Below are 25220 nucleotides of genomic sequence, written 5' to 3' on the forward strand. Positions count from 1 at the left end.
AGAATAAGCTCCTTAAGTTACCACATGCAGAAGGCTTCCATCTAGCACCAGTAGTTCTCAAAAGCTCTTGTGTCTGGGGTTGACACCCAAAAATGTTCTCCAAGCAGATACTGAAGGAGCATGACTTAATAAAGCTCTGAATAGCGCTTAAGTGCAAGAAGAGTAACAGAGAAGGAACAGTTGAGACTCTCCTGCATAAACATGCAAAACAGGAAAATGGGACCAGTTCACTAAAACAGTGTTAATCTTGTTTTATACTATTTACTATTCTGTTACTTTAAAAGCAGGGAAGAAACAAAAAAAGTAAAAAGAATATGTACGTTATTACATAACAGGTGTATTTACTAGAGAATGCACTGGGTGTCCCAGAGCAATACAAAATAGTGGCTTCATACAATTGACAGAGACGGAGTGAAAAAGATAGTTTTCAACCACAGCTTTTTTCCCCAAGAACCTAAGGACTGAGCAAGGTTATCTGGATGTAGCCAGCCCTTAGGAAACATTTCAGCACCTCACCTAACCTAACCACACCACAACTTGTTCAGAACTCAGTTTCCATCAGCCACTACACCCTACTTTTGCTGGCCTGCTCTGGCTCACTATCCCTGCTAAGACAGTGCAGCAGGACATGAGCTATGCCAGCTTTATTACATCTAAAAAGGAAAGTTGCAAAGAAATAGTGAATTAACTGTTTACGTTCCCTTCATGCTTTCACAAATATAACCAAATTACCACACTGTACAAATTACCATGCTAATAAAATAATCTCAAAACAACAAAAAAATCTCTTTAAATAAAGTTCTGGTCTTTCAGGTCTGCTACAACTAATACACTGATCTTGGCAGTTCGGAGATGGAAACACTGATTTCAAAGTTAGGGATGAATTTAGTTTTGCACTGAAGCAGCAGTTTCAAAACTTCATATATAAAGAACAAGCACATCTTCCCACAAAATAACAATGCTATTTTACAGAACTAATTGTTAGAATGCATTTTTTAAGAAACCTAGTGGTCTATATTATTCCTCATTTCGAGTACCTCAGAAATAAAGTAACTGATTCTGCAATCTTCTTGCAGAAGCCAAACTCACTAGGGAGAACTACCTACATTTCACTATTTTTATTAATTTTAAATTATTATTTTACAATTCTTCATTTAGGATTTGTTTTTCTCCATTCAGTACTAAAAATAATTTGTTCCACAGATCACTGCATGAAGAAATGCCATCTCCCAAAACGGCTGCCATCTGCCACTGTTCCCAATGCAATAGAAGCCTCACTCTCTTCAGGGATGATCAGCTTCATTACTCCTAGGAAAACTGGAACCAATTAAAAAAAGGATGTATTTTCTCAATAAATAGGCAATATTTTCACAAGTGAATAAGGGAAACAGATGCTAGAGGAAGAAACACCAAATCTGAGGTTAGATAAAATGAGCTAAGTCATTCATTCTGCCAAAGGAGCACACCAGTGACTCTAAACTTAGGAACTTGTTTTTCAGGAATGACTGGTACCAACACATCCTATACACAAGAATGTGTCTTCTCAGTTCCTCTTTTAGTGTTTACTTATGACATAAATACTTCAGGTATTTGGAAAAGTTTGTGTGTTTGTTTTTAAACTGGGTAAATTTTTATTTAACTGATAATGGGTCAATACATATCAGCACCACAGGAATTAAAGTCCCTGCAGTGTTTTTAGTGTCTCAGAAACACAAATTGGGAACTTTATTTAAGGATATGTTTAAAAGAACTCCAAATACAGAAATACAAAAACTAAGTATTTAAGCGTTGAACTAAAGCATGTCCACTTAAATAAGGGAAACTAAGAATTGGGTAGCAGGAGATGCAGAGTGGAGTTAGATGTACTTGTGTATTTAAAAATCCTAATAAACATAGTCACGCACTAATCCTAAGTGTATAGAGGCATTCCTGCAAGAAGTGCCCCTGTAATTTACCCTGGCAAGTAAATCTGTCGGGGTACAGGAATAAAGCAGCTATTTAGTTAGTACCTGTTACTCCTGAAGGCCTAAAGTGAGCTTCTGGCTAAACCATGTAGCAGATGAAGTCTTCAAACTGCTTCAAAGATTACGTTACAATATCTTTAAGAAGGGAGACTTTCAACATCAGGTTAAATAAACATAGACACGAGTTTCTTTACAGGCATTTACCTGTATTTCTTCATGGGTAAAATACTGGTTTACTTGATCACTAATAATTATGACTGCAGCTGCTTCCTTAGAAAAAACAAAAAAACTCCACCAAAGGAACAACTCCCAGCATATTGTCAAACACCTCTTAGCATACACAGTTCTTGTTACTGCCCCATTAATTATTTGAATGTTACAGCTTCATTAAATCTGTCTAGTTTACAGCAGCTCTCTCAGGTAAAAGATGCTCTGTCCTCAAAGCTCTTTTTTTTTTTTAAGAAGTCTGCAAACCAAATACATGAAACAAGTTTGCACTGAGTGCTGTCAACCCCCTTACCTTGCACAGTTTAAACATAAAATTGCTATTCAAAATGTTTTACGAAGTTTTATTTTCACATCTATTATGCTCAACGGGATAGTCCATGGCAGCAAAAGGTCTGATGTCCAGCAGTTAACACAGGATGATACTGGCTACAACATACATACAAAAGTCACAAGTGAAATGCAAGAATTATTGATTTTGGATGAGCTGACATCTCTGATCACAGGCTGGATACAAAAAAAACTGTTCATATTTTTTATTTTCCTTCCATGTGCCAAATGGCAGAGGAAAAGAATGGTCTGCCAGCTTACAGCCACACCACTAAATTTCTCATCTCACTCTGCTGTATCCCATTCTGTTGCTGGTGGACAAATGTCTGTTCATATATGGCTGCACATAAAGATGGAGAACCGAACATTTTCCTATCTGACAACCAAATCTGGAAAGCGGACTGGCCATGGGTAGTCTTCTATCAATTTTTTTTTTTTTTTTTTTTCACATTTTGCCATTAAACTATCTTAAAACTGTATGGAAGCTGAACTGGGAATACATCAGGCCCAGCACTGGTCTACCCTACTGCATAAAGATTTAGTCATTCTAAACTATCATACTGCAGAAATCACAACAGAATGCAAGTTATTGGCTTTTACCATGAAGCCCAAACCTGAATGAGAACAAAAGGAGAGGGTGGGCATAGTGTGAAGCCACTTTACCCATGACACCATTCAGATGAGATTATGTTTAGTAGTAGTTGTCACTGGGTACCTTTTCAGCTATACCGGAATTTGAATGGACGAGAATCTCTCCTGTATCAGCCTATTCCTTATGCAGAGCCCAAGAACAACTCTTGGGCAGTATCCGACATAGGAATCTACAGTCAAAGGAATCCACTACAAGCTGGGTGTAGTAGCTGCACAGTCAAAACTGAATTTTACAGCTACTGCAGAGAGCAGCTCCATGGGCAAAGCAAAAGCGGATAAAGAGTATCCTTAGCTTATTCATAAATTAATGTCTGTTCAAGAGATTACAAGTCTTCTTGAAAAGATATTTCAATAATGACAAAGGTGTTAAGGATCTAACCCTTAGCATATAATGAGGATGCTGTAAATTGAAAGGCTCTAAAGAAGCCCACTAATTCAGATATTCACAAATACAGATTTTCTTCTGAAGTCAAAATACACCTCAAATGTGCATGACTGGTGTAAAAATGGTAACTGATGTTGTATCAGAAATGCAGTGAGACTACTTTGATGAAAACTTCATTACACCTAGGTGCTAACAGTGAATGCTCAGTGATCATTATTGCTAGTCATATTTATTATTTGTTTCAATTAGGACACAATTTATTGTGTGCTGTCTAGCCACAACTGAACATTCAGTCTTTCTCCAGTTTCCCAGACTAAAATCAGAGCTCTATGCATGTGAATTTTATGGATGCAATGGTACAGACTGAATTAAAGCTACTATGCAGTTTTTGTTTTTAGTTAAAGACATGCCTCATTCCCTGGCTGCAACAGATCTTATTCTTAAAAGCATAACAACCATCACAAAATAAGAAATGTCATTCACCACCTGGGATGAATCTTTGTTTTGAAAAGAGACTGAAGATAAAGCATTGCTTCATAATGAGTTATTCTAGTGAAAGACACTACTGTCAGAGGTCAGGGGTAGGGCAGGTGTGAATGTCTGCATACACCTGCAGTTATGCTCTATACACCGGTCATAATGCTACAGAAGTGGCAGTGCTGTGAAAGCTGGAATAAACAATTGTAATAGGAATAAAACACTTCATAAAGATTCCCAAAAGTATCTCATTAGGACATACTGTGGAACACTACATTCATTTTACACTGCAGTATTTGGGACATCCACTAAAGCACATGGATAATTCTTGAAAATTAGAGGCATAGCTGGATGGCAACAACGTCTTATTTACATGACAAATGACTGATCTAAGCATACAACTACATGATAGGCAAGTCTGAGCTTCAAATGTAGTTGCAGAACATTCCGCATACTACTTCCACAGCTCTACAACTCTTGGTCTCAGCACTCGCTTTTGTAAAAACATCATTTAAGTGACAGAAAAAAACGTGAGGATTCATCCAGGTAATTCCCTTTGACAATGAAAACTACAATATAAATGCTTGTTATACATGCATTTCCTTCTTTACAGGCTATCTTACAGCTACCCATCAAACCACTGAGCTGATGTATAACTGTTTATGGAAGACAGCTACACTCTAAAATACTACAAGCAACAATACTTACTGCAGACAGGTAAGAAAGCTCAGGAAGCTCTTTACCCACAGGTGACAATAAAATATATGGATATGAGCCCATACATATTTATTTCTCAATTATTTTTTATTTCAAATACACTCTTTTACAAGCAAAAACTCTTCCTTTGCCTCTGGTATCTTTTTCTGAATATCCACATTCAGTAGCAATCTAAGTCCCTTCCCACAAGCCCATCCTTACCAGCAGCAGTGGTTTTGCAAGACAAATTATACTCAGAGTTACACCTGTACAGCCTTTTAACTCTCTATGTATGACCCTCGTGGCTCCTGCAATCTTCAGTAACTTTGTGATATGTATTCAATAAACAATTCTCTTCATCAGTCACATAACAGAACCCAGCTCTCCCCTACTCATCAACAGAGCTCTAAAGTATTAATATGCATAAAAGTTTAGAAGGTGCCACTTGGACAGAGCAGCTTTTCTTTTAATAAATCTCTTTCTTTACAGAAAAAACCCAGAGCAGATTACTCTTAAAAAGACTAGGAGTAGCAATTTTAAAAAAAAGATATTTAAGGCCTACCCTTTGGTTTTACTTTATATGGAATTCACAGGGGTACTTCCATCTGTCATGAAAAGGTTTTGTATTTTCTTAAAGGGAAATTAATTCTGAAAGGTCCATCAGTCTCCACCAAAATGAACGAGATAAGGAAGCACCTTAGAAGATGCACACATCCCTCTTCACTCCTCAATGTCAATAAAAAATTATGTTTATTAAGGACTGGTCCTTAATGATGAAAGTGCAGATGAAGGAGCACAATTGCATGGACTGTTCAAGAGGGAAAAGCCACATGAATCACTAAGTTACAAATGTCTGAATCCCAGCAACTACATTAAAACAGTATTATATAATATATTTATGTATGATATTAACTGAACATTTTTGGTTGCAAAGGCCTGGGTTCAGATACACCTGTTTAAAGTATAAAATGTTCATGTGTTACCACTCCCTCTACACAAGAATTCTTTCTAAGCTGTAAAACCTGTTCTCATGACAATCTCTTCTGATCTTCTGACAGCCGTAAGAAGAAATTACTTAATGTAGCTTTCATTAAAATAATGGGGCAAAGTCAATTTACACAACTTCATTAAAAATACACTGTGATATGTAGGTATTTCACATATCACATTTTTTTGAATGGAAGTTTTTCCATTCACATTTTTCAATGTAATATAGCTTATATTATTTAAAAACCTCAAAACATTAGAAAAGTGACATTAAATTACTTTGTTGTGGTGGTTGTTGTTGTCATGATGAGTAACTTATCTCTTTTCCACAGAACAGAGCTGTGGAAACTTCCTCACAAAATTACTTGGTTTTATGCATACTTTACAGTTTATTTTCAGGCTCAGAGCAGTAATTCAGCTTTTGTCATCAAGGGTGAAAACAGCTGATTGAAGCTGCAGAGAAGCTTCCACACAGCTTTTTAATTCTCCCAAGTCCTAAGCAGCAGCCATTCTTGCTCTGATCTTTGTTCAACCAGACCACAAATATTTCTCAAACCAAATTCAAAGCCCAGAAGACTACATTTAGTAGACCACATACAAGCCAGAACCAGAATCACAAGAGCGTTAATCTATACCTGACAGTCTTGGCACACTTCCACTTAAACTCAGGCAAACCAGAGCTTCAGTCAAGTACCTGACAGAATTCTCTGATCTAAGTCCCCACAGCTGAAGGATCTGACATGTACAATACTTCCACATTAAGATGTGCATGCAGAATGCCTCTAGGATCACAGACAACAGTATCTCTGTTGATTTCAGCTACGCTACACAATTTATACAAATCCAGAATCTAATCTCTGGTTACAAATGTTCTCCTCCAACAGGGGCAGTAACGTACCTTCTCACACTTCATTATGCACTACTATGTCTTGATGAACTTCTAACAGCCTCATTAAAAAATGCTCAGAACAATGGTGCATATCACAGAATCACAGAATCATTCAGGTTGGAAAAGACCCTTGGGATCATTGAGTCCAACCATCAGTCCTACTCTACAAAGTTCTCCCCTATACCATATCCCCCAGCATCTCATCTAAACGACCCTTAAACACATCCAGGGATGGTGACTCCACCACCTCCCTGGGCAGCCTATTCCACATGGTCTGCTAATGTGAATAGATAATCCTAGATATGGCCAGGCCAACCATTCATACAACCTCCTCCTACATTCTAATTGAGCCTATTAGAAATAGAGGCATCTTCTATGCATAACGTTAATGCAAAGGGCCTCATATCCTTTTGGATGCTGTCTGTTAAAGGATTTTCTAGCCTGCCTTCCATGCTGTATGCATTACAGTGCTGCATTACAGACACTGGGCACCTGTAACTTTTCCTAGGTCAATAGGTTCTGCAGATATAATCTATTATAAATGTACTGAATGGAACTAAGACTAAGTTTTTTCACAAAAATACTCTGAAGTGTTGACAGATACAGTGTTAATTTAACAGATACGGTATCCTTGGATTCATACATGATTTTCTGCTGTTCAATATGCATATGGAATGTTCTGTTTAATACACATATAGAATGTGTATTAAACTTTATTGGTGGAAGGGAATTTTTGAGTCTGTACATGAAGTTACTGTATCCTGGATCAAAACTGCTACACAGTGAGTTTTGTTGTTGCCTGATCCAAGGCCTATTAAAATAAATAGAAAAAAAATCACTAATTCTCAACAGGCTTCAGATCAGAATAAAACTATCACTCAAAGTTTATTTCTTGATTTTCACCTGTTATTCAACAGACTTGCTCTCTGTGCTCTTCATCTAATTTGTTTCTGCAGATGTTTTATAGTCTACACATGCAATCTCTGATGTTTCAATATACCTAAGCAAAGGCAAGTTAGACTCAGCACAGAGTCAACAGATTGCCAAGACAGCTAGTAAGATGCACAGGTACCACTCCAGTGAATGCAATCAATACAGATAAAAACAAGTAAGTAATTTGGCCTGCAGAATACCCTTTTGGTCTTACAACAGGAAACTGCAAGGAGTTTAACTTAGCATTTGTTCATGAGTGCAAAATGTTTACTGCAGCACATTCCACTGATGCCAATAAGATAACAAAACTCCTGTAAACAGTGTTTAGCACTATAATTCATTATGGAATTTATCTGCACAATAAACAGGTCAAGATACGCATTTATTACCACTCTTTGCTGTTTCCTGATGCTGCCTGTTCCACTTCTTAGTTTTCAGGAACAGGGAAAAGAAGAAAAGATTATTGATTCTTCAGCAAGATATTTGGGCTCTCAGCTGTGATAACCTTCCATAAAGTTAACGAAGACTGAAAGTGTTTCACTCCAAATCTATCAGTAGCACATTATTTTCCCACCACTTCAGAACCATCTAGGGACTAAAGGTGCTTCCTCCCTGTAGCCCTAGGAGGCTCTGCTGTGAAAGCAATGATTAATCTTAGCCTTGGAGTTTGCAAGACTTTCCACAGGAATTCTACCTCAGTATGAGCTAGCAATAAATTTTAGAAGTTGTCAGAAATCTCAACTGACATACCAAAAGTAATATTAAGATTTCTTTTCACTTCCACCAAATACCAACAAGTTTCACGTTTCTGCATGAGTGAAAGCATCTGTATCAGGGAGAAGGAAAAGAGGTCCAGGAGAGCACAGGTTAGTGTTACTCAGGTTACTGTTATTCAGGACAGGAAATAGAAGGGCAATGTTCATTTACAGAAGGGATACACTAAGCCGTCCAGCATTAAAAGAAAAGTGTTGCAGTGGGTGAATTTCTCCAGTGACAACCATCTCTCAAGAAATACCTAGCTGTGGTAGAACGTCTAACAAAAGATATTAAAGACCTCCTACTGGCAACCTCAGCGAATTTTGATTTTAATCCTTTTCTCCAGGTAATACAAGAAACTGCCAGTAGAACTTCAGGTGTGCATACTTAAATAGCATTTCTATCTCCAGCAGTACTATAGACAGACAGAGAGGTCTATTTTTCAATAAAAGTACAACTGCAGCTTTACCATGTGAACTGCTACCCAAAAATTTCTTAAAGTCCACTCATTTATTGATCTAAAGCAAATTCTGCTATAGTAATGTGGAATGGAAAAAAAGTTGTCTAGGAATTACAATTTTAACCATGTTCCATGCTGCTGTTTTAATCATGTAAAATAGTATTAAGTAACAAACTGTTTATGCATTAAGTGAATAATCTATGCATCAAAAATTATTATGATTTGGAACATGCTATCTTCCTAGTTCTTCTCTCCTGCACCTCTTCAACTGGAGTGACAGTCACAGAAATACCTGTTCTAGGCTGGGATAACAATGAATTACATTTTTCCCACTGATCTTCCAAACACAGGGCACTTGCTCTGAAGAACGGAATCAACAACCACACAAGCTTGGAGAGACAGCAATGCATATTTCATTATCTCCCAAGTGTGATGTTTTTAAGAGCATTATAGGCATGACAACAATGGACCAAAAAGCGAACACACAGATTTGGGGTTGTCACCGTTCTCAACTCCAACATCGTTACTGATGTTCTTTAGGGTGCTTTCTAGAAGGGTGAGGGATGAGAAGGAAACTTGCTTGTAATTTTTATCCTCTTTACTAGAAATGATAATGTATGCTATGAATTATCATTTAAACCCAGCTGATTTCATCCAACTTTTATTACAATCTTAACTCTAACGCACATGTATTAAATTCAGTAACAGCTCACACTTTATTCTTACAGTTATACAGAACAACCAATACACTGAGATCACTGAAAACCTATTTGATGAAAATATTTTAACATTTCCAGTATCTCACAAGAGTATGCAGCATCCATACAGTTACCCTTGTCTAAACGCTGCAGCTACACCCTTCCGGAGACTTTGGTCTGTCAGAGGCAGGGCTCCGGGCAAGCTCAGGGAATTCAGAAACAAAGCCGTGTTGCTAACTGCTTCCGAATGCGAGGCTGAACACATGCCCGGAGGGATGCCTGTGCTGCCGGGCCGCGGGGCGCGCGGGCGCGGGCGGGCGCTCCCAGCGCTGCGGCGCCGCCGCCCGAGCCCCGCCGGCGTGCGGAGCTGTCTGCGGTGCTGAAAGGCGGCGGCGGGAAACGCCCCCCCACCCCACCCCTGGGAGACTGAAGGTGCGCCAGCTCTTGCACCACACATCAACCACGGCCTAGCTGGGGGAAAAGGCCAAAAAGAAAACTCATTTGTCTCACGTCGACATGTCGCTCCTGGCTCTCGGGAAGAATCCCTGCAAGTCTTTATAAACTTCCCTTCCAACTCCCTTAAAATGTTCAGCAGGCCTGGGACCAGCAAACTCTGGAGTTTGGTTTAACTGACTGGCTGTTTTTGAAACAAAACATAGGGGAAAGGTCATTTTAATGGAAAGACTAGTCACCTGCTATGCTGCTAGGCACTGCCCCATAGACTTGCTTGCAGCTTGGCTGTTCAGACTTCCTACCAATACATCAAAGTCACAGACTACTGAAAAGAATGGAAAAAGTTGATTTCCATTTCCCGGCATTCTAGGTCAGCAGGAGTTTCTAAATATTAAATCTGCAATCAGTAATAATTAGTAAACTGTCAGCTTTTTATTTCCCAATATGTTTTGTCTCATGCTTTGTAGAAAACCTACTTAAGTTTCAGTTGGTTTGCTTCCACCATAGTATGAAAGATGCCACACTGCAAGCTGAATACATTGACCTTCTTCTGTTCTATAGAACAATTTTTCTTCTCTCAGCGAATTCCTGCTTATTTACACTATACCCACTGGTAAAGTCTAAGTATGCTTCAGACAAGACAGGAATGTTCAAACTTGAATACAGTTGACAAATAGCTGGTGCAAAGAGTCCTCCAGGACACAACCAACCATCTGTGGGCATGGTTCTACAGACGTGATTCATTCTACTGCACACAGCAAGATATTTGCTTGAATTAAAGGCACATGTGCCTTCAGAAAACAGTCAGCTGTAAAGATTATTTTAAAATTATTACATTATCAGGGTTTTACCATGTTTTCCTTTGGCTGGAAAAGCTTCTGTATGTTCCTAAGCCAAAGTATTTTAAAGGTACTTCATGCTTTCAGATGTCAAGTGTAACATAAATTTATGACCACAGATGGATGTAATTTTTGCTCTACAGGTTTTTCATCTTACTTTTAAAAAGTGAAGTGTGTGTACAAAACCCGACTATGGCTAGGTTAAAAAGCTATCAGATATGTAATAGCTAAGGGTGGTACCATGCCCTTTCCTTGAAAAAGAGAACTTCCTTTTCATTTTCAACATGAATGACAGAGCCCCTTGAAGCTGCAGCTCACTCCAGGCCCTGCCACAACTACTGCAGTTTTTGGTGTCTCTCAGACTAAAACAGGGTATTGCTGTTTTATAATCAGGTATACTTGTGTTCTGTACTGTCAGGCAGCACTGAAAACTGCATTAACCTTGATTATCAATAAAAAACAAAACCAGAATTATAACTTTAGCTTTTTTAAAACAGTTTTTTTTCTGATCTGTAACACACTCGTAAGGGAATGAAAATTTGTAACTATCTACCTGAAAAAAAACCCCCAACCAAATCTTTGAGTGACTATTTAGTATGAGTTGATGCACACAGGGACCTACAACTCTTTGGTTATCTCGCATAAAATTTTCCATTTAAAGTTTCTGGAAAATGCATAGAGTAATTCAAATGTTTACAGAGGTTTTTTTCAGCTTTGCTCTTCATGCCTCAGGCACCACTTGTGGGAAGATACCCCAGAGAAGAAGGCTCCCACATTGTAGCAGTGCCACTTAACAATTTTTGTGCAGATGAAGAAACCTTTTCATCAGTACTCCAGTAGTTTATAGAGATGCTCTTTCACCAGAACACTTGTTTATTGAGTACAATATCATTAAACAGCTTTCAATATCTTTGATATTAACGCAGAAAAACTGGGTTCTGAGCCAGGAATAGAAGTTTTACATGTGCAAGAACTGCACAACAGGATCCAATTTGGCAAAGAGTCTTCAGTAACATAATACTTCTCTTACATTACCCTAAGTGGGAGACTATGGTACCATTTCACATTGAAACTACAGCATTCATTTGCACAGAAGCATGGTACTATACAATTCTTAATTTTTTTAATTTTTACTGATTGGTACAAGTGGAAAAGTCTTCTTTGCCCTTGACAGGTGTCATTTCAGCTTGTAGCTCAAGGTACCTCTAACTAATCTGAAAAAGCAAATGCATCCATGTATCTATGAGTAAGGTATTTTTCCCTTCAAAACTTTGAAATCTATCTGTTTTATGTTTCAGCTGAGCTGAAATGCCAAATTTTAATTTCTTGGTCAAAAAAATTACAACTGAAATTAGAACTAAGTCCCTCAGACAGAACCCGTGACAGTATTTGTGAGACTTACTCTACAGCTTTGATCATTATGTTCCTCCTACCTTTGCCCTACCTTTCTTCACAGTTTTCCTCTGCCACATTCCCAGGGGCTGCGCAGCATTAAATAAAACAAGTCAAACATAAGCCTTCCCCCTTCTCTTAAACGTTCTGCTAGAGTATGGCCGTATCTGAGACAGTGCAGTGAAGATTACATACCTCACACAGTGAAGACAGTTAACCTTGCTGTCAAGAGAAAATGCACAGCATGAAATTTAGTCATTGGGAAATATAAGACTGCTGCTGTACATCTGCTACAGAAGATGGCAAGCATGTCACCGAGAAAGCGTGTTACAACCTCTGGGCTAAGCAATTGGATAGCATAACCGCAGGCAACAGTCCCTAGCAGGCAGAGCTTCCTGGCACGTATACGCCGGCCGTGCTTCTCTCCAGGGCTGAGGTCCATTCACCAACTTCGGCAGGTGCGCAGAGACCACTTTTGCTTTCTGAACTGGCGGGAAGCGCCAAGGACTTACCACCGCCGCACCCTCAGACAACCTGCCTCGCACCCCCAGTTATGTCAGCAGTGCTCACTGACCCACAGAAGGAGACGTTACCTGGATTTCCCTTGCATGGTACACGACGATGAGCCCGAGCAGGATAATCGTGGAGAGGCTAATAAGGCATTTCAAAGCGAGGGAATAGAGCGACTCCTGCAAGAGAAAGACACCACCGTCCCTGAGACTCAAGCGCAGGGGCCGGGGCCGCCCCACCGCCGCCCCCGGGCCGGAGGAGGGTTGCGGGGCCTCAGGCTGCCGCGGGCAGAGCGGGGGCCGGGTGCACCCCGCCGCAGGCCTGGGCGGGCGCGCTTCGGGACGGGGCCGGGACGGGGGACGAGCAGCCCCCGCGCTGGGCAGTCTGAGGGGCCGGGGCCGCCCCTCCGCGGGGCCGCGGGGCGGTCGACCCGGCTGCCGGGCCGGGCCAGGAGTGAGGCGGCGGGTACCTTGGTGTAGGCGCCCCAGGAGAGCTCGGTCTCGATGACCATGACGACGATGCCGAACATGCCGAAGATGAGCGCGTAGTCGCTGAGGCGCTTGCGCTTCTCGAAGAGCGCCCGGCGGTGCCCCAGCTTGTAGCCGATGTTCTGGTTTTTCTTCTTGCTGGGCTTGCCCCCGCCGTTGTTGGCGCCGCCCGGGCCGGGGCCGGGGCCGGGGCCGGGGCCGGGGCCGGGGCCGGCGGTGCCGTAGAGCGCCAGGTTGTTGGAGTTGTTGTGCTCGGGCTTGGAGACCACGATCTCTGGGGCGGCTGGGGTGCCGGCGGCGGCGGTGGGGCTGGCGAGCGGCGGCTGGAGAGGCTGCGACTCGGAGTCCAGCTCGTGCAGGTTCCTGCGGGACGAGCTCAGGTTGCTGAGCGGCCGCATGACGCCGCCGTTGTACCTGCAGCTGCTCATGGCTATTTCGGTGAAGGGGTTGCTCTCCCGGCGCTGCTGCTGCTGGTGATGGTGGTGGTGGTGGTGGGTGCTGCCGCTGCTGATACTGCTGCTGGGGCTGGCTGCCTGCTGCTGCTGCAGGCTATGGCACTGGTGGTACTGGGGGTACTGGTGAGGCTGCCTGGACGCGCCGGCATGGCTGGAAGGGGTGAGTTCGCTGACGTTCAGCTGGCTGCCCTGCCGGGAGGAGGCGGCGGAGGAAAGCGGCGAGGAGTGAGTCCGGAAGGCGCCCGAGAGGGGAGAGGAAGCGCGGAGCAGCAGGGGCAGGTTATCCCCCGCGGCTGCCGCAGCAGCCCCGTAGTAGGCGCAGTTGTTGCACTGGAGGCATGGGCTCTGCTGCTGCTGCTGCTGCTGGAGGAGGCTCTGCTTTTCCTGTCCGTGCTGCGGCTGACAGTGCGGCGGCGGGCGTTGTTGCTGCTGCTGCTGCTGCTCGGGGCCGAAGCCCGCCGGGAACTGCCGCGGCGCGTCCATGCCGGCGCCGTTAAAGCCGCAGGAGGACCGGGCGGTGGTGCACCCTGCGCAATGCGTTATGGTCGGCAGGGGAGAGTCCTGCTGCCGCCACGAAGGGCCCATCCCGGCTCCCGTAGAATCCAGCCGCCGCGTGCGATTGGTCGGGCGGACCAAAACAATGGGCATCACGTCACCTGCGGGGGGTGGACCGGCCGCGGCGTGAGGCGGCGGGGGCCCGGCGGGGGCCTCGCGGGGTCCCGCCACCGCCCCGCCCCGCGCGGGGATCCCGCCTCCCGCCCGCACCGCCCCCGCAGGTAAGGGCCGCCTTCGCCCCCCGTCCCCATGCTCGCCCTGCCCTCTGCGGGGAGCCCCGCGCCGCGGAAGCCCGGGGGTTCCCGGGGGCGGGGAGCGCGCTCGCTCTGGGGATCGCCCCCGCCAGGAAGGGGCCTCCGCGGCCGGGCTCCCCGGCTCCCCGCCGCCGCTCACATCTGCGCCGTCTCCGGAACATGGGCGCCGCGCTCCGGAGCTGTCCAGCGGTGCCTCCCGCCCGGTGCCGGTGCCGCCGCCGCCGCCCTGCAAAACACAGAGCGTCGCGCTCGCTCCCCTCCGCCGTCCCGGCGAGCCCGCGCTTCCCGCCGGCCGCGCCGCGGCCTCGGGCTGTGCCCGCCGCGGGCCGCCGGAGGGAGCTGGGAGAGGCCGCGGCCCCCGCGGGCCGCCTGGGGCCGGGTTGCGCGGAGCCCTCCCCGGCACATCTCGGGCGTGTCATAAAGGTGGGGAGGGGTGGGGCGACACGACTTCTGTCGACTGCTCCCTCCGTCAGCCAAGGAAGGGAGACCCGGCCGCCGGGGTGCGAGGCCACCACCCGGGACACCGCAGGGGGCAGTTTAGGGGCTGAAGACCTGCTCCGCGGGTCGGCAGGAGCTTTACCGTGCAACGGGATCGGTGTCACCGAGTAGCTCCGTTCCCCTCCGTCTCCAGCTTCCTGGCGTGCAGCGCCAGTTCAGTCCTTATACTGGTCGCCCTCTACCATGTTGCGGTTTCCCCTTCCTTTCCCTCCCAAACTCTCACTGAATAATCCAGTCCCGCAGTTCCCTTTGGCAGACTAATGCCTGCATCAAGTAAAGTCTCTTTTCTGCATTTATTTTAAGGGAAGATTCTTTAAGAGAAGAATCGTGAAAACGGTAAGTAATTTACCTTGTTACTGCTGTGCCATTCTTGTCACCTAGGTGAGATTATAAGAGGGGTTTATTTTGGCTTTTTTTTCCCCAGTCAGGCAGCACTGTCTTTGTGGCTTGAAAAATCAATTGCAAAATTTGATAGCATGGAAGGTTTCCTTACATCTTTAAGTTCTCACTAACGTTAAAGACAATATTCACCAAGCCTTTCTAGGATAAAAGCCTGTCCTTATAATTTCTGTGTCTCACACAACATTCAATTTCCTTTGAAACTCTACTCCCTTGAGTGGCTTGCATTTTAGAAATAGGAGTGAGGCACTGTCATTAACAAAGTTTTAAAATATGCTCTGCAATAAAATTTCAATGACTTCATTCCTAATCAAGGTTAGGCAAAAGCACATACTGCAAGCACACATTGAAGCAAGCACATACTGCACACACACACAGTCAAACAACCCTCACTAATGTAGTAAAATCATGGTTGTACAATATAGATAGATTATTTTGAGAGTGACCAAAAATTAAAAATCTCTGCATATGTTTACATAGCACCCATAAATAGGAGTATATGTGATAAACAGCATGATAATGCCTTGTGGTCATTCACAATTTGTTTAACAACGAAGTTTTGAATAAAAATCCACACACACATACTTGCATGAATGATAAAGCACTTTCCAAATACATCACTCTCGTATTTTAAAATTACGGTAAACTGTATTTGTATGCTCTCTATTGTACTCAGTTCCCCTGAGCACCAAGAAAAAAGTCCTATTTATTTTTAAGAATGAACAGGCTGTTTAACACAGCTTCAGATCTTCCATTGTTTGTTTGAAAAAACACAGTGCTATAATAACATCTCACTGCTCCTATTTTGCCTGTGTTTTCAAACCCACATGAGTTGCATGGATCTTAGAAAATTAAAATCTTAGGGAATCTGAGCTTTTATCACTCTGTAAATAAGTCCTGCACAAGCATGCTGTCAAAATATAGGTTTTGTGAACTAGTTAAAAATTTAGATAGGTCGAGCTTATCATCTCTCGTCTTCTGTTCACACCATGCCCTTAATGTTTTCTTAAAGATACTTTCTCCTTAACAGAAAAAGTCCTCAAACCCTAGTTTATCATGAAAGGCTTTTTAAGAAATTTGTAAATCCTCATGTTTTATTTAGAAGTCACCAAGGCTCTGTCCTGTAATTTCATCTACTCTGGTCATGCAAGGTTTTATTAGAATTGTGAAGAAAAACTGATCTTTTTTTAAAGTCTTGGTAGACTAAAATATATTATAGCTGTGTTCTATATGCGGAAATGATTGCATTTATTTTTCTGTAAAAGTTACAAGTCCCCATTTCAATACCTCTAACTGCTGCTATCTTGTTTATTTGTAGTAACTGCTGTTACTGGCTTTTAGATATTTCATCTACTTGCTTGTTTCATTATGCAAATAAACAAATGAATATTCCCATGTTTAACACAAGAGGTCATACTAATCACACAGCATGTTATAAAACTAATCAGCTAGGGGTTTATTTCAGTTCTATTGTGGTACCTAGGATATTTCATCACAGTTTCAAGGTCTAAAATGAGAATGGTTGAGAGTTTGCATTTTCAAAGCTAAAGAGGTGTGACACTGTGACACTGATTAATGAGCCAGAATAGAAAGATGCTATTTAATCTAACATTTTCCCTTGTAAAATAATTTTAAAGTTCACTTTTTAAAATGAGTGCATTTGTTTTCAGAAATAAAATATATTCTTCACTGAACTGAATTGTTATATTTTTTTCTATCACAAATAAATTAGCATGGGCAGCTCAGTACTGCTAAATCATATGAAACTGGTAACAGTAAATCCCTGTGAAACAAACATTATCTGTTTGGGATTGGGGACCTTGGTTTTTTCCTACCTTTTTATTATATACTGAATGGAACTGCACTTACTGTTTTATCATGGGTCCCGCTGCCACTTTGCCAAAGAGGCTGTTTTTACACATATATGTATGTGTGTGTACATGCATGTGTGTGCACATCTTTGTGTAAAGAGAGAGACAATTCCTGCAGATCTCATTTGATAATGATGATTATTGAAGATGTTTGGGAAACAAATTTTTGGGAAACAGATTTTTTTTTTTCTAAACCCACTCATTGCAAGAACAAGATAAATACTCTTCACCAAAACTACCAATAGCAGGACAGGAAGCTCAACAGACACAGGAAAAATTAGATTTCTGAGAGAAAAAAGCACTATGAAATATTTGAAGTGACAGCTAATGGCTAGTAATTTGAAATGCTCACATAACAACATGCAGTGAAGATGCAACACCTACAGGCTACAATAAAAGGTATTAGAAAGCTATTTTTGCTTTTATCCTATTGCCTCTCCTCATGCCAGACTTCTTTTAAAATCACTGAGAACTTTGCATTCATAAAAATGTAAAAAAATATAGAAAGCTAGTAACAGAAAGGAAAGAAAAGGAATGAAACAAACATAACAAAAACTTAGGGAATTCCATTCTGTAACAGTAGTTTGAACTCAAAAGTATATTCTGCACAAGACCTAGGAGTTTCTAGAAAGCACTAAAGGGAGCAGCCTTATCCTGTTCAAAAAAGCAAGCAGGTACACAGCTCAGTGTATGCACAGGGTGATGCCATTCAGTGAAAGCAGAGTCACATTAATAAAAACAGAGGTAACACCAGCAGTAATGGGGTATCATGAGATCCTTCAGGGGTATCCATGCAGCAATAAAAATGCTTTGTGAGACAGCACCAAATGACTGCAGTACAGCTGCCAAGACAATGGCATGGAAACAAACCATGTGAGCCACATGTGTAAATTACCTTTTGCATACCATCTGGCAGGGCTTTTACCCACCAGATGTCTCTGACATTCACCCCAGCAATTTCTGTTGTCATGTAGTTATATACCCTAACGGGAATCCCACTCCTGCTGGACCTGTGCTTACTTTTTGATAATGTTCCACAGTAGTGAGGGAAGGAGAAGAAATAACAAATAATGACTCCATGCAGATAGTACAGCTACATATTAGAAGGAGGCATACTTTACTGTTTCTACTTTTGATTTTATACTGTTCCACTAATCTGCACTTTCTTCTGCTTCTCCACCAATGAAAATGCAGATTCACTCCAGTTCAAAACCTTCATCTGTGATCTGGGATGTGTAGGATACAAAAGATAAGGACACTGAATTGACAGCTCTAAAACAGTAACCAAAGTTTTCAAAAGTGGAGATGTCTTGATTCATGGGGGTGCAGCTTAAGAAATAACTAAAATTGCTGCATGCCTTTCCTCCAGCCAAGGGGCCTTCCTCAAGGGATGGATTTTTTTCAGATTTTTTGCTAACATTTTTTATTACTATTAAACATGTTGAAAACAGAGGATAGGGTCCACAAAACAGCTGGGAAAAGTTTTTATTCCCTTAATACACCTTTCCACCCTTTCTGGAACTTTTCATCGTACTTGGAGATCACACAAATGACTACTTTTTTTGCTGCTACCTTTTTCTCATTGTCAAGGGATACTACTGCCTACAAGGAATTTCATAGCTAGCTAATTGCATCAGCATTAATACTATGTTGTTTGGCTGATACAGGTGCTCAGCAGGTGACGAGTACATTATGTTTAATCTGACTACCTTTTATGCTCACAAATTGGTGCAGTTTTGTAACAACTTTAAGTCAGTACAATTACTGAAATGATAACATTATGCAGTATTTCTATTTCAGCCTGTGCAAAAGCACAGAGTGACTTTGAGTTTGCAGGGGTTTATCAAGTGTGAGAGCTTACTTTTAACCTTGCAGCATTCAGTATTTGAAGAAGTTTGACCTGTTGAATCCAGTGAGACACTGTTTACATCTAAATATAGGATCATACCTTGCAAAGTTGGTAGTGCACAAACTGAAGATGTTAGCAGTGCTTTTCCTTTCCATGAAGTATGCAATTTCTGATTCATGTAGCAATTGATTCTAAATAATTAAATCTCATTTGCCAATGTTTGAAAAATATTATTTTTTTCCATTGGTGCTTTATCATCAGTCTTCCGTTTTACCATCAGAACATAGTTACTATAGATTTGCACTGGCATTGTTGTATTTGGAAAATTCATTCTAGGTTACTTAATAACATGATACCTTATTAGGCTGTAAAACGTGAAAGTCGGACTTTGCTTTTATCAGGTGACAAATATGTGGTGTGTATGATTGCTTTCAAATCTTAAATGCATTGTAGGTTCTTCCAGTCAATAACTCTTCCAATTCAAAACATGTATAAAATGTAAGGTTGCTTCTTTGGTTGTATTTACTGAGGGCTTTTTATTTGTTTCTGCAGTCCTGATACCCTGAAAGGCTCTAAAACTTCCACAGCATGTTCAGATCCTATGTCACAAAAGTCTGCTTGTTTGTTGCTGTCATCATCATACCTAAAGCCTTTTGGATATGTGCATAACACACACAAATGTCAATGTATATTGTCCTGTTTGCGGAAATCATATCTCTAACAAATCTGGAAAATTTATACACTTGCAGAATGAATGGAAGCAGGGAAAAAAATGAAAGCCAGTTTTATGTTACCTGCAGTCCCACTTTCTATTCAATATTCATTTAATTGTATTTCTGTGGTTGTTTTTTCTAATTTATGAGATGTCTGACTCAAGAAACAAGTTTGGGACAGAGAAATGGGGCAGTTGCTGAGGGAAAAGCATCTCATTCCTTCCTTCCTAGCTAGGTCTGTCTGCAGGACCTGTTTTTTGCCACTCCCCTCTCCTTCACATTACTCCTCCTTCTCGCCCTTCCCTACTGCAGAGAAGGCATGACACTTACTCTTATGGTACCTGACAGCACTTCTGGGTCAGGTGGTGGAAGACAGGGGAGTTCTGCAGCTCAGCTATTCTCAAAGTGGGGAGTTATTCAAGTGATCTGGGCTTCAAGCTGGCTCTGGCTTGATAAGCTCAGCGACTGAGCAACTACTTGAAGCGATATTCCAGAAAATGCTGGGAAATTTTATAAAGTTTTCATTCTCTGAAGTATAATTCTTCTCACTTCTTTCCTTTATATTTCCATACTACTCAACCAAAAATTAACTATGTTTTTGAGGAAAGGACTAGGCAGTATTAACTATCAAAACTAAGGAGAAAGGGCTTAAGACTTTTCACATAGCCCATAAAATCTTATCCCATTCAGAAAACATTTCTATAGAATCAAACTTTCTTCCTCCCAGATGGGTAAAAGCCATCTCTGCAACCCAATGTATTAGATTAGTAGCAAAGTGACATTTAAAAATATGTATAACACTGTAGACTGCTTTAAAAAGTTAGGATAACCAGACCATTTTTCAAAGGAAAAAAAAAATATTTTTTTTAATTCTGTCTACAACTTCACACATTCAAAATATATTCTACATTAGAGTAATCTGGTGCAGAAATGATAAATATATGGACAGTATGGTTTCTTCACTCCTGAGCACCATTTTAGATTCTTTATCTTTTTGGAGGATCAAAACCAAGTTTGAAATGGAAAAGATCTTCTAGCTTTAATTACAAAATCTCTGCTGTAACTATTATAAAGTATGTCCTAGAAGTTATTTCTCAGACTAATTTTCCTAATATTAAAAATGTATCAGTGTCCCAGCTAGTCTGAATAAAACTAGTTTTTCTGTCTCAGAGAAGCCTACCCTCTGGAGAAGAAAGCCACCCTTAGGGCATGGTAGATATCCATTTTCCCCTTTGCAATCATTACTGCAGACCTAGCAAGGTGCATAGGTAAGACATCTTCCTATATTGTCTTGGGAAACATCAGTGCAGATGTCAGACAGTGTTGAGAGCAACAAGTCATCAAATTGTCACATACTGCTCAGTAATGTAATTTCCTTTTAAGGACAGAATTCCAGTGTTCACCCAGCCATGTTCTCTAAAGAGTGGAGATGCAACAGGCACCTACACCTTCACGCACCTTGTTTCTAGGTACCTGATCCCCATGGCAGAGCTTAAGCATGTGGATTAGAGAGGTTAGCAACCCAGTGTGCAGAACTTGAGCTAGTCAGGAGTATGAACTGAGGATAGGGATGTGACCTCAAGACCAACCCTTAACCAGTGACTCTCCTATTCAGGTGAATGCTCTCCTGATGGGGTAGGAGCCTAAGCATTTTCTTTTAAACACCATCAGCTGTTGTGTTCTTTTAAAGGTAAGTTATGGGTCTGGGTGTTTCTTCTCCACATAAACACAGTAGGGAGGAAAAAGTGATTTTCCTTTCTGCCAGCCTCAATGGACTCAGACACATACTCCATCTCAAAGAGCAGGTCCTAAAAATGAAGCTGTATTGTAGCTGAAGGAAGGAACAACTAATCCCTCCCCTTACAGTTGGCTACCCATGAAATGTGAGATGATTCATTGGGTCAGACAGAATGAGAGTACACAAGACACATGGATCTAGCCAAAAACCAGTCACTTTCTTCAGAGTAGGAACAGGAATACCCCCCTAGGAGGTAGGAGAGACCCTTTCACAGATGCCTCTCCAAGAGCACAAATACCCAACAAACCCTTGCAATATCTACCACTGCAGCCTTTGGAGGAGCCACAGGAACCAGCTGGCCATCTCTGGGCTTTCTCATGTTCAGGCTTCTATGACTGCTGCAACGCAGTAACAGCCTTTGAATGCTCAGGGGAGCATGCAGCACTTTGATCCCGTATTTAAAGCTACTTTCAGAACTGACCTGAGGTCTTGAGGCTCAAATGGCATTTGCTAGAAATTTCTAACAGTCTTTTAAGTGTTTATTCTGGTGTTCAAGAATCGCTTATACTTTACAATACCCCAAACTGTGGTCGCTGTTAGTCTTGCGTATGAAATTCAGCATTTCATCTCTCGTGTTAAATATGTAGGTAAAGGAGGATTCACTACAAGCTAATGTCATCATATTCATTTGCCATTCAGTTAACATGCAGATGTCAGTTTGGATAAGTTTTCATCCTGCTGCCCTTCCCGTGCACTTGCAACATAACTGACAGAACTGTCATTCCAAGAGGTGAAGCTGCTACGTGACTGCAAGTTTAAAGCCATTTTAAGTGTCTGAATGTGCTCTTTACCTACTCTGGAGAGTCACTTCAGCTTTGGCAATTTCTTTTTCAACTTCACCAAGCTTTGTTATGATTTATGCTTTACAAACATGTTTTGAATAACAGAAAAAGGACGTTAAATAGCCACAATTTTATTTATAGCATGTGAAATGTGGCATTAACGAAAAAAAACCACCACATTATAAAAGGTTTGGCTATGTTTATTCACAAAAACTGTCTAGACTATTTTTACTCTGATCTACCAGAAATTTACTCTCTAAATTCCTGAAGAAAACTTACCAAATCAGTACTCAATGGTAGGTAAAAGGAAATACCACAACTGTCCCTCTGAAATGTTCCAATCTTCTAGACCTAGTGGCCAGTTTTACAGAATTTAGGAGTTCAGTTCTATTTTGGTTTTGTTTTTTTTTTTTTTTTTACTGCCAAGAACCTGGACAGAATATCTAATTTACTATTCAATGGAATGACTTTGGAGAAAGTACACTCCAGGTTGTATTTGCTTGTAGTCAGTGCTACCACACAAACAAAAGCAGTATCAACAGAGGTAGGTAAGATTGCAGAACTATGTGCTGTGGCAATTCCATAAAGCCTAGAGGTAGTTATGATGAGGAATAAAAAGAACATACTGCTAAATACATTTGCAATGCAAGTTAGAATGACCTGTCACATTTTCACATATCTAGTTGAAACTGCAATTCTGTCAAAGCTGGACAAATACAACATTTTCCACAAAAAAAGGTTCCTGTTTCCAAGCTGATATATGACAAAAGTAAATAATCTGAAATTTTGTTGGTAAAAATAAATCAATAATGCCCATCTCTGCTTTTTCAAATAATCAGCTATCATTCAGTCATCCCAGTTCACACCCTTTTCATGCTCCCTTATGTGCATTAGGGGATTAGAACAGAAGTTTTTATATTTCTCCTTCTGAGGCTGTTACATTTAACCTTAAACAAAAAAAAGTCACAGAATGCAGTCATGCCTTTGAAGTCTGGCAGCTAAGACTTGAAGGTGAACACTATAATTTCTCCTCTTGCACCAATGAATAGCTACCTATCCAATACAGAAAAATACTAAAAGGGTGGCACAAGATTGTCTCTGCTCAGAACACCTTGTGCTGTCCTGTGGGGCTGGATCCCACAGACAAAGCCAGAAGGGGATAGAAAGTTTGCAACATCCTGGGTAACTTAGTCTAACAATAGGACTACTGACTAAGGGAGAGAATAGTGTCACCTACTATGAAATTATGTGTTCATCTGTTTTCCTTTTATGGCAACAACTAAATCTTTTTTTGTTTTGTTTTGTAATTACATGGTACTACATGTTTAGAGTTTCTGATTTTGTCAGGGATGAAAAAACTCCTAAATCTGGTTTGATGTGAACCAAGGCTTTCTAATTACCCCGCTGAAAAATAAATTATTCACAGTTTTACTTCTTCTAACTTTGTTCAACTCTGTTTCAAGTGTAATGCTTCCATTTCTACAGGCAAGTATTTACACAGACCAAATGTGTGTGCCAGCGAATGTTTGCTCATGTCTTTCTACCAAAGTATCTCTTTGCAGATGTAAACGTAGATTTTATAGACATAGTCTTAATATTTGCTTTTGAAAACTCTCCTAGAAGACAGTGGCAGATCTAATTGCAGAATCTAGGTCAGGATGATAAATCTACAGCAAGTGAAATACAGGAAGCATACAATTATAGGTGTCATTTTCTAATGAAATGTAATAGTTTACATTTGCAGAAAGGTGGCTGCTATATGGTAGGCACAAACTCTGCCAATATGTTTGCAGCTACACGTGTACCTGTATAACTTCAGGGCTACAAGCAGACTTGAAAGTTAGGTGCTAGAGCACTGGAAATGGATGCACAGTTCCCACACTGGAGGGAAGAGTGGCACTTCTGCCTATTATGAGACAAAGCATGAACTTGCATATAAATGCCCTCAGGATGCTCATAAACTATTTCTTTATAAGTAGCTAAAAGCCATTCAAGTGGGTCAGTATTGCTTATTGGTCTCTGATCTGTAATATAGAAGTAACTCATGACTGTGGAGCCAGAAATGAAAATAAGACAGCAGTCACTATGAAGTAATACTGAAACTATAGAGATTAACTATGTCAGATGGAAAGAATGGTAATGAGGAATAAAAAAAGCTGCAATTCCAAAACAGATGTGACAACAGATGTTTAAAAAAAATAATCTGAGACATGGGGATTGAAAAATGTAATTACAAGAATGAGAGGTGATGTTTTGGCCAGAAATACAATATACATACAAAAGAAATTGTCTTAATTTGATGTGTCACCAGCACTGCATTTCTTAAAATGCAAGAATGTCAATAAATGCCAAAGATAAATTCTGGAAACAGATTTTATCCATGTAGAATACAAATATGATTTTGGCCTAAGTCCTGAACAGCAAAAGTTGGCTTGCTGTTGTTCTACCAGTGAGAAGATCTTGTCATCTTTACAAACTTGATCTAGGTCCTCAGCAGATGGCTGACGTGTCCCTCCTCTCATGCTCAGCTTTAGAAGGTGGATAAGGCTCACGAGCACCAGGACTGCCCCTCTTTGTAATCTGTAGGGAGAAGGCAATGCCTAGGCTCCAAGTTTAGGCGAGCATCCTGTCCCTGCCAGGAGCTAGGAGAGTGTTAAGGACCTGGCAGTAGATACGGGGGTAATCCCCCTTGCTAGTGCTTACAAAGGTGGGAGAATGGGGGATGCATTCAAGCTGACTTCAAATGATGTGGATGACAGAAGCCTGGTGACTGGTGTGGAAAGATTGGTCCATGTGGATGGAGGGACAAGCATACCTCTGCTGTTGGTAGGATCCCCTTTCCAGGGCATCTCCACCATGCAGCAGGCTGTCAGGGCGAGCGTGCCTGCCTGGTCTCAGGTCTACTCTGTAGTA

General features: G+C 41.5%; 1 protein-coding gene and 1 long non-coding RNA gene across 2 annotated transcripts in view; one reads left to right on the top strand and one right to left on the bottom strand.

Annotated features, from left to right (window-relative positions):
* Nucleotides 1–14573, bottom strand: part of KCNN2 (potassium calcium-activated channel subfamily N member 2) — a 73143-nt gene extending 58570 nt beyond the window's left edge. The window contains exons 1-3 of the mRNA XM_074856222.1: nt 14537–14573; nt 13115–14244; nt 12729–12824 (exon numbers count right to left, since the gene is read on the bottom strand). Coding sequence (XP_074712323.1) covers nt 12729–12824; nt 13115–14244; nt 14537–14558 — 1248 coding nt within the window. The 5' untranslated portion in view covers nt 14559–14573. The remainder of the gene's footprint in view (nt 1–12728; nt 12825–13114; nt 14245–14536) is intronic.
* Nucleotides 14265–25220, top strand: part of LOC141937912 (uncharacterized) — a 39630-nt gene continuing 28674 nt past the window's right edge. Inside the window, exons 1-2 of the long non-coding RNA XR_012627115.1 lie at nt 14265–14364; nt 15199–15231. This is a non-coding gene — a long non-coding RNA (uncharacterized LOC141937912). The remainder of the gene's footprint in view (nt 14365–15198; nt 15232–25220) is intronic.

Source organism: Strix uralensis, chromosome Z (assembly GCF_047716275.1).
Source record: "Strix uralensis isolate ZFMK-TIS-50842 chromosome Z, bStrUra1, whole genome shotgun sequence".
NCBI lineage: Eukaryota > Metazoa > Chordata > Aves > Strigiformes > Strigidae > Strix > Strix uralensis.